At 35.6% G+C, this 15,408-nt stretch overlaps 1 protein-coding gene across 17 annotated transcripts in view; it reads left to right on the top strand.

The window, feature by feature from the left end:
- The window catches only part of DLG1 (discs large MAGUK scaffold protein 1), a 168,903-nt gene that overhangs the window by 101,047 nt on the left and 52,448 nt on the right, over window positions 1-15,408 (top strand). For 9 of the 17 annotated variants that reach the window (XM_075158352.1, XM_075158355.1, XM_075158350.1 and 6 more), the window contains 6 exons: window positions 2,377-2,430; window positions 5,689-5,739; window positions 6,760-6,884; window positions 8,248-8,417; window positions 9,080-9,219; window positions 11,814-11,958. In XM_075158352.1, the coding sequence (XP_075014453.1) occupies window positions 2,377-2,430; window positions 5,689-5,739; window positions 6,760-6,884; window positions 8,248-8,417; window positions 9,080-9,219; window positions 11,814-11,958 (685 nt within the window). The remainder of the gene's footprint in view (window positions 1-2,376; window positions 2,431-5,688; window positions 5,740-6,759; window positions 6,885-8,247; window positions 8,418-9,079; window positions 9,220-11,813; window positions 11,959-15,408) is intronic. The other 8 variants (XM_075158358.1, XM_075158361.1, XM_075158354.1 and 5 more) reach the window with 1 other exon arrangement.

Raw genomic sequence — 15,408 nt, 5'->3', positions numbered from 1 at the left:
GAGAACTCTTGCATAACAGACTGAAATACCAGGTCTTTCTTCCAAAAACATTTTATGTGTTGAGTTAGATGTCGCTCTGTGTCTTTGTAGTGTCCAGGCATACCTTTGGAATGCCTGGCACAAAGCTTTTCTCCTTCCTGCTTGGAAATGATGGTAAATTATTGCTTCTTGATGGAGAATTCAGATAAATGCAGGAGGAGTGTTAGGAACAATCACTTAACTTACGGAAGGTGTTCTGCATCTGTTGGCTAGTTTGTGTCTCAAACTTACTGTTCACATAGAAACCTCACCTACTAATAGCAATTTGCTTTTAGCTAGTCTTCCTCCTCTTTTTTTTTTAAGACATTAAAAGAAGAACACTTGTCAGCCTCAAGAAAAAGATTCATGGGAAACCAGCTTTTGTTGAATATACTTGGATATTACAGAATCCTAATATTAAATAAAAATGAATTCCAAAATAAAGTGAAATGTAAAGAACGTGACTGAACTTGTTTTCTATTTATAAATTCAAAATCTTTTCATAATTGATACACAAATACAAAATAAATGTCTGTATGCTGTTCTCTTGTAGATTTCCAGTGGAGATTAGACTGCTAATGCCTCATATTCAGTCAGGTTCTTTTTAATACAATGTGTTGTTTTTTTTTTCTTAAAATCGTGTTAATTTTAAAGCTCTTACGGGATTAGTGATGCATAATTTAATTGACTGGTATTTTTAGTACAGGATCTCATTTTTAATTTAATCTTATTTTAATAGAACTTGCCCTTGAATAAGAAACAGAAATTGGAATTTAACTTAATGGCAGAAAATGATTGTGAGGGGTAGCATTGTTTTGGCAGAGATTTTTATCGTGATACTAGTAACTAGTACTTGATTTCTGTACTGCATAAAGTTTGCCCATGCTTCTACTGAGAGAATTGCTGGGTGAGAAAGGTGTTTCATGGCATCTTGGAGTCATGTGTGTCATCCTTTTTGTTTCCCTTTTTTAATAGTCTACTCTATTAACTTGAGTATATACCACCTGATTTTTGTACTTATTAAATGATACAGGCCTAATTTCTGACACAGCAACCTGACAGCAAATTGATGACTTTTGTCTAATAGTTTATTCATCTCAGTCCTTTGTAAGGAACTTCTGAGTCATCACTTACTTCCTAGCTTTTGGGGGCTTTTAAAAATCATTAATTCTTTATAAGTATGTTGTTGTCATGGTAATGAAACTAAAATGCAGAATATTAATAGGTTAATGTAATTGTCATGTTTTTGTAGGTCTTAAATTTATCTTTGAATGAGTTTAATACTAGCTTCTCTTGCAGCCTGTTAAACTGTCCCTAAATTTATTTCCACACGCACATATAAGAGATTAAAAAAAAAAAAAGATAAAGAATGTCTTAATTTCAAAGATAGTGGATTTTTATACATATAAAAAAATCTCAGCTTCATTAAAGCAATAGGGAGATTAACTTTGTTTTGTGCCACTGAGTTTGCAGGTCCCATTGAACTTAATAAATCAACCGTATTTGGAATCTGGAATATATCTGCACACTTTTTTTTTTTGTTTGTTTGTTCTTAGAGCAGACTAGATGCTACCTATTTTAAAGGCAGATAATTGATGCAAAAATAAGAAATCTGTTTATTTGGAAGTATTTCAGATAAATGTCACCAGTCTGTATGGATTTTCTTTCAGTTGAAACCACATTTTTCGCAGAAAAATTCTCAGTAACATCAGAGAGTAAAAGCGTTAGCTTATTCTACCAATTCCTGGCTAGCAAGAATGCTATACTATTTCATATTTCTATAGCAATAATCTCTGACTGCTTATGGCTTGTGAATCCATAACAATTTTCTGATGGAAGCACATGCTGCTGTGTGGTAGATGAATGTCTGCTGTGGATTTGCTTTCAGGTTTGTAGATCCTTTCTTGCATAAGTTTGCATTTCTGTAAGTTCCCATTTTGCAGGTTGAAGAGGGAAAGAATAAAAAAGTGTTCCTGGTAGGAAGAAAGAGGAATCAAATCCACCAAAATTTGGTTTTAAGATATTGGCTGCTAAAGCAACTTTTGAATGTCATATCACAAGCACATCACGTCAAATGATAGCATGACTCAGTTTTTCTTTTGAAAAACAAGATAATAAATGACAGAACTTGTATATAAAATATGAGCTCAGAGCTCTTGAAGAGTGTGGTTTCATGGCATGAAAGCACTTTGTTCAGGGTGGAAAAAAGTGTTTCAGAAGGTGAATTTTTGAGATTCTCAAGCTGAGGCTACCTTTTAACAGAACTTTGAGAAACACAGCAAATTAAAAGTTGTGTAATTATCATTAGTATTGCTTTCTCTTATGCTGTATAATTTTTTTTTTATTCTTTTGTTAAAGGCAAATCCCCCTCCAGTGCTGGTGAATACAGATTCTTTGGAGACTCCAACATACGTAAGCCTGCACTTGCTTTCAATTATAACTTTAGATAATGTTTTATGTATGTAGTTGTTTAGGTCTGTTTCTACTGTTTAATAAAACCTATTTTACCTCTCTGATGGTGCTTGATTTTGTCAGCTGTCCTGATGGTTATTTGAAGTCCTTAAATAGCTGTTTCATGAAAAAAAAATGTTATAGATTACAGGTGGAAGGTTCTCTGTGAGTACCAGCGTGTACAGTGCAAAACACAGTTGGCTGAGGTTCCAGAGGTTCAGTGTTCAGAGAACACTCTTTCTTTAACTGTGCAGTCAGATGCTTTTAATATTTAATGTGCCATTTCTGTTGCACTTCTCATAAAAACACTTCTTAAGGCAGTGGGTATACTTAAGATTTTAGTGCTCTAAATGTTCATAGAAATGGGTTGGTTCTGTTTCAAACATTAAGGTAATAAGTGTAGTTATATGGAGGCTAAAATTTGTGTTTGGCAGTGTGTGTTTTGTGATAGGAATACCACTGGCAGATAGAGACTTCAGAGGCTTTGGAAGGTATGTAAGTTTGGTATAGGTTTCAGATCTGAATTTTTCTCCTGTACGTTCCTCCTACAGTTACTTATATCCCACTTGCTTGTCATTTTCCTGAGCGGTGTCAATGCCTGTGCTAGTTGCTTTATATTGTGTTTATTCTAAGTACTGGTATTAGCATGTAAAGAGAAAATCTTGTACTTGCCAAAAGCATTCATAACTTAGCAACGTTGCTAGAAAGGAGCTGTAATAACTCATGACAGACAAAAGCATGAATTAACAGTTTAAGCAGAAGACAAAAGATTAGTACAGTGACATAATTGGCTTATAAATGAGTCCCGAGTGTAATAATGATGACTCTGACTAAAAGATCACACCAGTAGTCTGCAGTGTGTGGCCCTTTTATTGATGTGACGCAGATACAGCTTAGAAAAGCATACGGAAGGTGAGGGGTCTCCCTGCACACACAAACTAAACCAAGAAGAAAAGTGATTAATACATACATATTCACATTTTAGAAGGCCCCATCTGATAGAGGCACATGGAGGACAGTAGATAGTAGAAATAAGAAGAGAAAATAGCATTAACAGGACTATCGTGGTTTAACCCCAGCCAGCAACTAAACACCACGCAGCCGCTTGCTTACCCTCCCTCCCCCACCGGTGGGATGGGGGAGAGAATCGGGAGGGCACAAGTAGGAAAACTCATGGGTTGAGATAAAAACAGTGTAATAATGGAAATAAAACAAAGTAGAACAGTAATAATAATGATAACAACAACAATAATAGAATACACAAAGCAGGTGATACACAATGCAACTGCTCACCACCTGCTGACCGATGCCCCCTGTGTCCTGAACCGCAAGACACCCCCCTATTTTTTGTACTGAGCATGACATCACAGGGTATGGAATACCCCATTGGCCAGCTGGGTCAACCGCCCTGGCTATGCTCCTCCCCCAGCTTCCTGTGCACCTGGCAGAGCATAGGAAGCCAACAAGTCCCCGGTGCAAGCACCACCCAGCAACAACCAAAACACCAATGGTCTATCAATGCTTCTCTCATACCAAACCCAAAACACAGCACCCCCTCAGCCACCAGAAAGAAAGTCAACTCTATCCCAGCCAAAACCTGGACAAGAACAAACTGGCACTCAAAATTATAAGCTATCTAAATTATCAGTTTGCAGTGAATGTAAAACAAATAAGCCCATAACTATCTGTAATCTAACCTACTCTGTAAGCATAGGAGGTTGAGTAAAGGAATATCCTTCTAGGTTCCCAAGTAGCTAATGGAATTGTTAAGCAATAAGTAATGTAAATTCATACTTGTGAGGTTGCTGTATCATGAATCTACAAAAACATTAACTATTAAAGCTTTTTCTATTGAAAGGAGAAAAAAGCAAAATATGAATCTAGAAAGTCATCAAGAAACAAATGGTCAAGAACACAGCTCTCATTATTTGAATCATAAAGCTGCTGAGGAAGTAGTCTCTCTTAGAACTCCAAACTGGGTTGGAAAAAAAAAACAAGCAGCGTTTTTTTTTTTATTCTTTGTAAAAGCCCAAGGAAATACAAACAAAACTCAGGTTGGTGGCACGTGAAAAGATTAACTGTACTAGCAAAATTAACTTCAGTACAGCCAAAAGGCTCTAACCAAATTCTGCTGAACTACTAATAGGTTTTCACATTCAAAGAAGATTGCTGGATTTCTGTTGTGGCATAATTGCAACATTTGTATAGAACTTCCTTCATCCAGGGGAAGTCCCTGCAAATAAAGCTTGGCTTAGTGGATCCGCGATCACTTCAAAACTTGCAAGAGGTAGAATAGGACAGTGATTTTTATCATTTGACATACCCTTCCTTTTGTCTCTGCTAATGTTTGGTTCATTAGATAAAATCAATTCAAAGGTAAATTTAAAAAAAAAAAAAAAAAAGGACTATAGAACTGAGCTAAAGCAAAAGATAAAAATGATGGAGGTTCTTGTTTGCTCCTGTTTATCTAGATAATATTTTAAAATTGGATTACAGAGTTTTGTACATGGAAATAAACAAGAGACTGCTGGTTCAATATTAGGATTTGCTTTGTTTTGCCTAATGGTCATGAATAGGGAAATGATTAATTGTCCTTGTTATTTATGTAAAAAAAAAAAAAAAAAAAAAAGGCCACATACTGATCAGTCATCATGAACCATTTCCCAGGTACTGTAATACTAGATGACTGGTTCAGTTAGCACATGTTGTCATTCTTGTAGATAATAGCTCAAGGACTAAGCTAACATAAAAACTTCTTGATCACAGTGGCTTCTTTGGTGTTGGTGTAGTAATAGATACAGTTTCATGTATTCAGAAGGTCAAGACCTTTTCCCTTTTTAATGGAGAAATATCATGTGTTAAAACCACAGTATCTTTTCCACTGAACAAACTACTAAGGACAGTTTCAGCTTGCTATTTGTCCTGAAGAACAACTGGGGATCTCAAGAGCATTTTTTTTTCCTGGCAGTTAGAAGCAGAGAGCCTCTGCTCTTACAGTATCTGCGTAGAACAGTCTGCTCTCTGAAATCTTAACTTTTAAAATCATAGAAAAAGTGTTTCTGATTCATATACAGAGCAGCGTGAAAATCACGCATCCCCTCTGAGCTCAGTGGTCAGTGTGAATCAGTTGAGATTTGATGGGAGTGAACCACCAGCCGAGCAAACTGTGTTGTGTATAGTGCAAAATTCTCTGTAACTCTCACTCTTCTTTTTTTATAGGTCAATGGCACGGATGCAGATTATGAGTATGAAGAAATTACTCTTGAAAGGGTAACATGCTAAATGTCTTTCTGTTCTCTGTTTTAAATGGGATTTATGATACTTTAATATGGAAAAATTAACCTCTTGATATTGCTAAATGGCAATCCAAAACAATCCTTAATGCTTTTTTCTTTTTTTCTTTAGGTAGATTATTTAACCTAAAGAAAAAAACCACACCCAGTTGCTGGAGCAGGAATAGAAGTTTTTATTAATATCCTTGACCATTAATAGTAAAATGGGGGAAGGATCTCCCTGAGACATACTGCATTTAATGGCATTATCTAGGCTTGTAGAGAGTAGTAATACAAACTATGATTTAATTTCCTATATTGCCATTTATGATAGGTTTTTATTTATACCATTAGGTTTTATATTGAGATTCAGGCTTCCAGGTGAGATTACAAGTGACACCTTGTCATATGCATTTGTTAGGTTTACAATGTAGAGATCTCTCTCAGTTTTCTTGAGCTGCACTGTTAACCATTTCTTTCTCTCTTTTTGTTGTATTTGATACCTCTGCAGTTCCTGTGGTTACTGAGAGGGTGAAAAGGTCTTGCAGTTGATAGTAAGGGCAGGCAACCTTTGAAGAGAAAATATCAGTCTGAGTCTCTGCATCTGTGAGGATATGTTACATATGTGACACAAATTACATGGGGGCTTCTCTGAGAAAAAGTAATTTGTCACTAATAACTTAATGAGGAGCAAATATCCATATGAATAATCTCAAAGATCTAACTCACTAGAGAGGGAAGTTTTTATCTAGTTTATCAAGTTCACTTCAATGAGAAAGCTGTGAGGTTGGAACTGTATCTCTTACAATTACACAATGACTTATGTTCTCCTATGAAAATAAGTATAATTACATCTTACATATGGTTATATGTAGTATACTGCTTAAAGTGTCTTCTAATATTTTTTATCAGTGAAAAATACATAGATTTGGTTTTATCTATTTGAATCAAATAGATGTACTAGAATATCTTTTCCCCAAAAAAGAAATATGTAATTGTTTTTCCCCTCTACCTTTAGGGAAATTCGGGACTTGGCTTTAGCATTGCAGGTGGTACAGACAACCCACATATTGGGGATGATTCAAGTATTTTCATTACAAAAATTATAGCCGGGGGTGCAGCTGCACAGGATGGAAGATTACGGTATGATGACTTTCTGTGTTGGGTTGCTATATGTTTCTTATTATATTTTCAAACAGTGGATAGAACACTTTCTGTTACTTTTAGTAGCTTTATTATGCTACATTACATTTTAAATAAGTTTTTCTTACAGAAATATTTTGTAAATAATGAAAAATGTTTGAGTGGACCAATTTTTTTTTCCTGCCTATAAAATCTGCAGTTAAGTGAAATTAAGTGAACTTTATCTTTTCTATTCGGTGGTATAAATTGGTTACGCCATATGTTCTATAGTCCTTAATTCAATATATAAAAGCTTAGGCAGGTAGGATAAGTAACTCTTGGTTATCCATGTGCGGATTTTCTGATCTGTAAGATAGTTGAGCTTAATAAAAAACCTCTTTTATGCTTGGTATAATTCTGTGTCTTAATCTTTCAAAGATACGACACATCTTCAAAAGCCATATTTTTTGTTTAAATTAATAGGGTACTTCTTCTCTAGTATACCCCATTTACTTATTTAATTGTGGACTGATACTACTACTTAACTCCTAGTGAGGAAATGTTGGCATGTTATTAGATGGTAGCAAGTGATATTTGCAACTTCCTTTGAAGAGTACTGTTAGAAGTTAATAACAAATTGCATTAATGAATTATTTTTCTAATCCATAACAGTCTTTAAGTATACTCCTGAATCACTTTGTGGCAGAAAAACACATCCGATTGTAGGACCAGCTTTTTTTCTCTTGTGTTGTCAAGAACTTACCCTATCATTTTTGGTGCAAATGCCTGATGCCTTATGGTTTTTAGTCCTAATAAGCTCATTTCAAGGCTTCATTTTAGCTTGTTGGCCATTGTCAGAGGTACATATGGCAGAACATGGTGATGGATGGGTCAGGCATTGTACTTAGTGTAATGAGAGCTCAGTGTTACTACAGCAACATGTTAAATGGAGTGGAAGGCCAGCACTTAAACAGCTTGTGAAAAGCAGGAATGGAGGTTGACTTGGCTTAAAACTGGCGTGTTCTCATTGTGTGCCTCCTAGTTTTCTGAATTTTTAAATTATTTCTTATAGCCCTAAACAGAAGGTAGTTTGTATGAAGCTCTGTTCAAAATACTGTTTAAATGAAACATGTATAAGACAGTGTCCTCTTTGGCTGTGAACAAAATATTCCCTTTTAATGTTTTCTAGTGATCCTTGTTTTATTTTAAAGCGCTAATAATTAATTTTAGAGCATTGTCTTGAATCAATATAATTTTGAAGCAAAATTCTATGTATCTTAATGTGTTAACATGTATGTTAGTGTATTGTAGATAAAATATTAGGCTCCTACTGTGTCTGCTCTGCTATAACACAACAGCTGAGCATGAATGTTGCTGTCTCTAGGGTTAACGATTGTATTCTACGAGTAAATGAGGTGGATGTTCGTGATGTGACACACAGCAAAGCAGTCGAAGCACTGAAAGAAGCGGGATCAATTGTACGATTGTATGTCAAAAGAAGAAAACCAGTCACAGAAAAAATAGTGGAAATCAAACTTGTAAAAGGCCCTAAAGGTATGTAGGAAATACAAAACTTCTGTTTCACAAGAAGATAGAGTTGACAATATATTTGTGTTTATTTTTCAAAATAAAATAGTACCTTGCATATGAAGTTCTAGGAAATGCAGAATAATGAAAAATAAGATAATGGCATCTCAAATGCTTCTGAATTTTCATCCCTGTGTCTTGAAACTATTCTTGTAGAATGCATATTTTTCTTTTAAATGATAAAAATGTGTTTCTGAGAGTATTTAGTAATTTTTAAGTACATTACAAATGGGAGTAAAATATTTCATTGAATGACCTAGAAAGATCTTTGAGAGATTAAAAAACATTTAGAGAAAGTATTAATTTTGTTTCTATATGGGGAAATATTGGACAACGGGTTCTTTAAATATCAGTGGTGATGCTATAGCTGTGCTGTGTGCATCTTTCACAAGGCATGAAGTAAATGATTTAGCTTTTGATTTTCAGAACTTCTGTAAATGTTATGTGTTTTCCAGAACTTTCTGGAAAATTATGGAGTTCACTTGGAAAAGCATCCAGTATTGCTTCAATCAGAGCCTAATATTTTTATATGTATGTGTATAGATGATACAGATAGCATTATTATTTATGTAATAATTTGAATCTAATGAATGCTAAAACATTTCTTGAGTAATGACTTTATCTTCAAGCAGGTCTTGGTTTCAGTATTGCTGGTGGTGTAGGAAATCAGCATATACCTGGAGACAACAGCATCTATGTAACCAAAATCATTGAAGGCGGAGCAGCACATAAAGATGGCAAACTTCAGATTGGAGATAAACTTTTAGCTGTAAGAGCTGCATTTTTTTTTTTATGGTCATTCACTTTTAGGCCCAGTAAGGGCATGATTCACTTTGTAGTTAAGCTGTCTGCCGGTGGAATGTTATTTCATGGAAATCGGTAAAAAAATTGATATTGCTAGGAAATCAATGATAAAAATTAAATCTGCAGTGTTCAACACTATCTCATCAGGAAATCTGAAATCTGTTCCTCAGCACAACATTTCACGCAAAACTCGTATTAATCAGCCTGTTTATTTCTGATGCCTACTATTATTTTTCTGGGATCTGACTGACAGGAATGTAAACCAGCATACAATGGGATTGTTTCTCTTCTCAAAAAAGAAGAATGGAAAGGAACTCCATGTACTGGTGGCTGGCCAGCCTGTAGTGAAACTGCTGCTTATATTGGATTTCAGTGTTTGTAATGCTTTTGAATTTTTTGGCTTTTTTTTTTTTAACTTAAAATACTTCAACTTTAAATTTTCTATGCATAAAGTAGAAATAACTTTCAACTTCCTTAAATTCCATTCGGAAATCTAGTTGTCCAGCTAGAAAAACAAGAGCCAGAGCCAGGAATTTCTGAATGAATTTCTGAATTGTAAACTCAACTCTTGTAAGGTGTAATTCCTCCACCCTCTTATGTCTACCATGTGGTACTTGCTTCTGTAGGAGCGTGACAGCAGAATGTGTGCTCTATTGCTCTTCAAACAGTAAGAAACTGACTCTAAATGTTTAGTGCAGAGTTTCCCATCTGTAAAAGGACTTTTGGATAAGTTTGTCACTTACAAATACAAATCTGGGAAAACTGAAGCTACTTAAAGATAAAGAATCCTGGCATTATCCCTTTATCTAAAGAATCCTGCTTTTTTTGAAGTATTAGGAATGAGATCTTGGTGTTACAATGGATAGTTCTGTGAATACAGCTCAAGACGTGAGCAAGTCCTCACATGAGAATTGGGAGGAAAAAAGGGAGAGAATATATTATGTTTACTATTAGCTGCACAATAAATATACATCTTCATATACCATGCAAATTCACAAACCCAAAGATCCAGCTGCTTGATGACAATGCTGTTAATATTTGATGTTTTTAAGTTTTAAAATCTGCATCATAGGAAGTGTTTTGATTATAGGACTTCCCCACAACGTAAGGGCCCTGGAAAGCTTCCTTTTAATGGCGAACTGCTTTCCAGAGTTATAATTTGTCACCTGTACAAGAAAATTTCATGCTAACTTGCTTATATCTTAAAATATATGGAAGGTTTTAAGCAATTTTTATTAGGAGTTTCAAACTTTTTACAAAGAGATTACTTTGTCCAGTATTACTTTATCCATTAAAAAAATTTGCCTTACAAAATTAAATAAAGTAGCTTTGGATTAATATCAGATAGTATTTCGGGGATGCAAGGAGCATATGCAACATGCTATTGGATAGAGTAAATATAATGTCCTAATTTATTGTAGCTGTAATCATTCCCTCAGTTCATTAAGTTAGGAAAGAAGTGAGTAAAATGTCATCTATAATATCTTCTGATTAGCTGAATTTCACTTAGTCAAAGCTTTAGTCACTAACGTAGAGATAAGCTCCCATATTTTGCAGAATGTAACGATCTGTCTCTATGTGTTTAGGTTGTACTGCAATTACCAATGCACTGGAAAATGACTTTTCAGTCATCAGGAGTGGTAGGAGTTTAAATGTTTAAAAAAAAAAAAATCTCAATAAGAGGCATTTGGAAAACTTTTAGGGAACTCTTAGAAAATACAGATGGAAAGAATATATTTAAGCAGTAGAGTGTTTCCCCCCACAAGTAACAGAATTGACAAGGCTCAATTGTTTTTACACGGTATATAAAGTTAAGTAATAAGAGGAAAGTGTCTTTGGTCCATCAAGTTCAGTGCAGTACAAGCCTTATTTACCATGTTGCCTGGAATTATCTGCAGAAGTTACTTCCCTCTTCAAAATATGGAAGAGAGGGTCAGCAACTCAATTTACTAAGGCTTTTAATTTTTTTTAAACTGAAGTGCTAGTGTTTCACCTTAATAGCAATAATTCAAAAAAATCTGTTGCCTGTAAAGTTAAACTAGTTCTTGTTACTTGGCATATAAATCAGTCAGTCACTTTAGGATCTTCTCCAGGTTTGAGCCCTACTTTTGACCTCTTGTGAGAATATGTTGTCCCATTATAATGTTTAGAACTTAATTATGTCATGACAAGATCATGCAGGATTTATTCTTATTAGAAGAAACTTTCTTCTATTCAATGCTTGCAATAACATATTCTGTCAGTGCTGTGACTGTGCGTGCTTATGGCATTTTGAGTGTCATATATGTCCCGTTAGTTTTCCAGTCATGTGTGCCTTTTTTACAATGTTACAGTCAATACAGTTTATTATAATCTTTTGAGGAAAGACTTGTCTGTCTTATATTTCGCAGCACTACAAAGCATCTTTTATGTAACTTTTATATAACCAATTATGTCTGTGGCACATGAATCCTAACAAAAACTCTCAATGCCAGAGTGCTCCAACAGCTTTCAGTGATTATCTTATGAAAATGTACATTTTTTTCTGTATTGAGAATTTGTTTATTTTTTTATCTTTAGGTGAACAGTGTTTGCTTAGAAGAAGTTACTCATGAAGAAGCAGTGACTGCCTTAAAAAACACATCTGACTTTGTTTATCTGAAAGTTGCAAAACCCACCAGCATGTTCATGAATGACAGTTATGCCCCTCCTGACATCACAAACTGTAAGTTCAGCTTATCTTTGTGATTTAATTATTTTTCCCTTTAAGGCTTTAACATACCCCATTTTTAGTATTTTAACAGCTTCAAGCTTTTTAAAATTACACAGTGTGAAGATCTGGTAAAAAAAAAAGGTTGATTAATCAGGAAAATTGTATGCTAAACAGAATAACATCCTATAGCTTGTGTCCTGAAAAGACATCAGTGGGGCTCGTAGTGTGTTTCCATGGCTGATGTGACCTTGTCCTAGTGACTCAATGTTTCTGATCACTTGCTGATGAGTACAAGGAGAACATGTGCCTCATTCTCCTGGAGGCTCTGAAGAGTAACAAACAATGCACTGCGTAAATGTTCAGTGTCCTGTGAACTGAGCAAAAGACAATACCGTTTCAGGTAGAGGTTAGTGATGTTCTGACTTATTTTTTTCTGTTTTCCTGCTTTTTCATGAGCTGCACATATTTGAATAAACTAGACTGAGAGGAAGGGGAGGTCTTTACCTCTGATGCCTGCCTGCAAATGTATTGCGAAATTCTGTGTTAACTTACTTGAAATCTTACTTCAGTTTTGACATAATTGTTGATATTTCAGTGGAAAACCAGTGAATGCTATATTGAAAATAGTTAGAAGAATTTCTTGTTTACATAAAAGTACTACTTACAGGAGTCTTTCTGAAGTCAAACGTCCAAATCCAGAAAGTTCAGGGTTGAACTACAATGTAAAGAAAAATTTGAATTTAACGTGCTGTTTCTTCAAGAGAGATATCACCATTTAGTGTTTGGATGGGATGAGAATGATGTAACTGTATCTTTCCAAGACTGAATAGGTGGACTTTTCTGGATGACCAGTTTTACTCATCTTGTCACATAAAATGGTTCTGGGGGAGAGTTTAGGGTGTTTTTTTTTTTTTTTTGCTTCCTGCTGTTAGATACATGTAATTGATATGTAGCATTGATCTGTTCAGATACTACTTCATATGAAAAAAGGAGCACTTTTGGACTAAAGAGGCACTGATGTAATCTAAAACAGTATATAAAGAACAACAAAAATGCAGCACAACAAGGACTGAAGTACCTTATAAACCCATCATTTATTGGCAATAGCTACAGTATCTTTAAATCTATTCGTAAGCTTATTGAATTACAGTTTGGAGCTAATAAGGTTTTATGTCTTCACTGTCTTATGAGAAACTTGTTCTTGAAGGCTCCATTCTTTGACATAAAAGTAATTTTCAGCCTTCACTTATTCATCCCCAATTTTATACTCATATATATGGTTAGAGAGCAGCTATTTTCCCTTATGGTATCTAGTTTGTCCAATAATTCAACCTTTCCCACTGTTTTCTTGGAAGGCAGACTTCTTTTTCTCTCTCCATTGTAACTGACCTCTTCGTATGTTTCACCTTGAATTCAGATTTTCTGGAGCAGAGCTAACCTGATTTGTACATAGTGTTCCCTGTAGTGTTGCAGTAATGCAATTACACTGCTGTGAGTGGTGATGTGACAAACGTACGAGTATCTTATCTATTACTACTGTATCTTGACTCGATCATTGGGGTATTTACTTTATTAATCTTTTGTGGGGGCAAAGGCAAAGCCTCAAGAAAGTTTGGGGAGAGGAAGGTAGAGAAGGAGCTGGTTTCTGATAATTTGCCCAATCCTAATAACTCAGTGATACCCTGGTATTGGCAAAAGTCATACTTACTAACTCTCACTCAGTGTCCCTGATTATTAAAAAACAACTTGGTATAAGGCTTTAATGGAAGAGAACAAAGCACTATAGGAATTCAGAGGACTGGCTATCTCTTTTGGGAGGAAAACTGAACTGAAACTGTTCAGTTTGTGTGTGTGGAGGAAGAAACCTGTGGTAGGATTTGACAAACCTACTCCTTTACTAGGCAACCATAAAGGAATAGTTGCATATAAATGTAGATCGTAATTTTAAATTTTATGTGCTTTGGTACTGTTCATTAAATGATACTTTGATCTTAAAAAGACTGTAGACTCAAAAAGTTAAGAACAGAGATACCAAACTCAGCGTGACTGATTCTCAGTACTGTAGTTCATTAGTTCAGTTTTAGGTAGGTGAGATCAGACTCCTGAGAGTCTTACTCAAAGCAGCAGTCATATTTCCTCTTTAACTACAAATTGGTGTTCTCCTTTGGGTGACTATTTTGTTTTTATATTCACATTATCTGTATCAATACATACTTTTAAAGGAATATTTGCGCTAGCAGTATGCATAAGGGCAGGCTGTTGGCCCTCTTCTCAAGGAGCGAATTAATTTCTCGCAAATGGTGGATGAGCTGGAGACTCAGTTCATTAAAGTTAATTGCATCATAACTTAAAGCCGTAAAAGAGAGAGTGGTATCTTCAAGAATACCTTCTTACCATGTCTGTTGGCTCTTCAGGAAAGTTCTGTCAAGGGTAATCCCACACGATTGCCATGAGGATGTGCAGTGCTGTCTTGCCTTGAGTCCTTAATTTCCCAGTATACATGGCTTAGTCTCACATCCATTTTCTGGAGGTAAACGACCTGGCCACATGTGTAGGCCCTCTTTTGTCCCATTACTGTCCTCTCTCCCAAGTTTCTTTCCCATGTGGCTGCTCTTCCTGCAAGTGGGACTTGAGAGAGACAGTGGCATTCTGTGCAGCCCAGTATCCTGTCCTTTGTGTGAAGTGGCACTTTTGTCCACTGAGAATTGAAAAGCCAATCTCCTGAGCTGTCATACCCCTCAAGCTCCAGCAGCTTCCTCTGGGAACCTTTCTCCTCCTGATGAAGCATTTTGGAAAAAATCACAAAAGATTTCTCAGGTTCCAGGTGTCTGTCTGTCTTCTGTCCTCTGGTGACCTTTGACAACGTTTGTGGGCTAAAGTGCTGTCTGTACTTTCGAGTAGATTTTCTGGGTTTCTTTTCATGTAGCTGCAGTTTTAGCGTTTAGTTCTCTGTCTGAAGTTACTCTGTTTTTTTATGCTGTTTCTGGCAGACTTTTGTGAACAGTTAACCAAAGAACATTCTTCTGCAAAGTACTGGGTCCTTTGATGAAACTTCAGTCTGTTTCTTTTCCTTACAACAGGAAAGCCTTTTCTACCCAAGGCTTCATATGCTTGTCTGTCTCTCTCAAAGTGCAGCTGGCTGTTACTGCAGCTGGCATGGAGACTCTGGATCTGTTGCCCGAATTTTGCACACAAAATAGATCCAAAGGTCTTGCCTGAGGTGTTTAATGACTTAAGTAAATCAGTTTAGCCTTTTTCTAAATCTTTCACTTACCAGAAATAACTGCATATAGCTAAGATGCTAGATGCTATTTTTCTAATACAGGGCAGAACAAAAGCTTTTTCAGGACTCCTCAATATTTTCACATTTACAATGGAAATTTCAAAGGGAGATACCAATCTCCTCAAAGGCTATTGCTTCTTTATAAAGGAGTACTATAACTTTGCAGCTAGAAAGCCTCC

The sequence above is a fragment of the Calonectris borealis genome, chromosome 9 (genome assembly GCF_964195595.1).
Source record: "Calonectris borealis chromosome 9, bCalBor7.hap1.2, whole genome shotgun sequence".
NCBI lineage: Eukaryota > Metazoa > Chordata > Aves > Procellariiformes > Procellariidae > Calonectris > Calonectris borealis.
The sequence above is the reverse complement of the archived record's forward strand: the minus strand, read 5'-3'. Positions and strand labels throughout refer to the sequence as shown.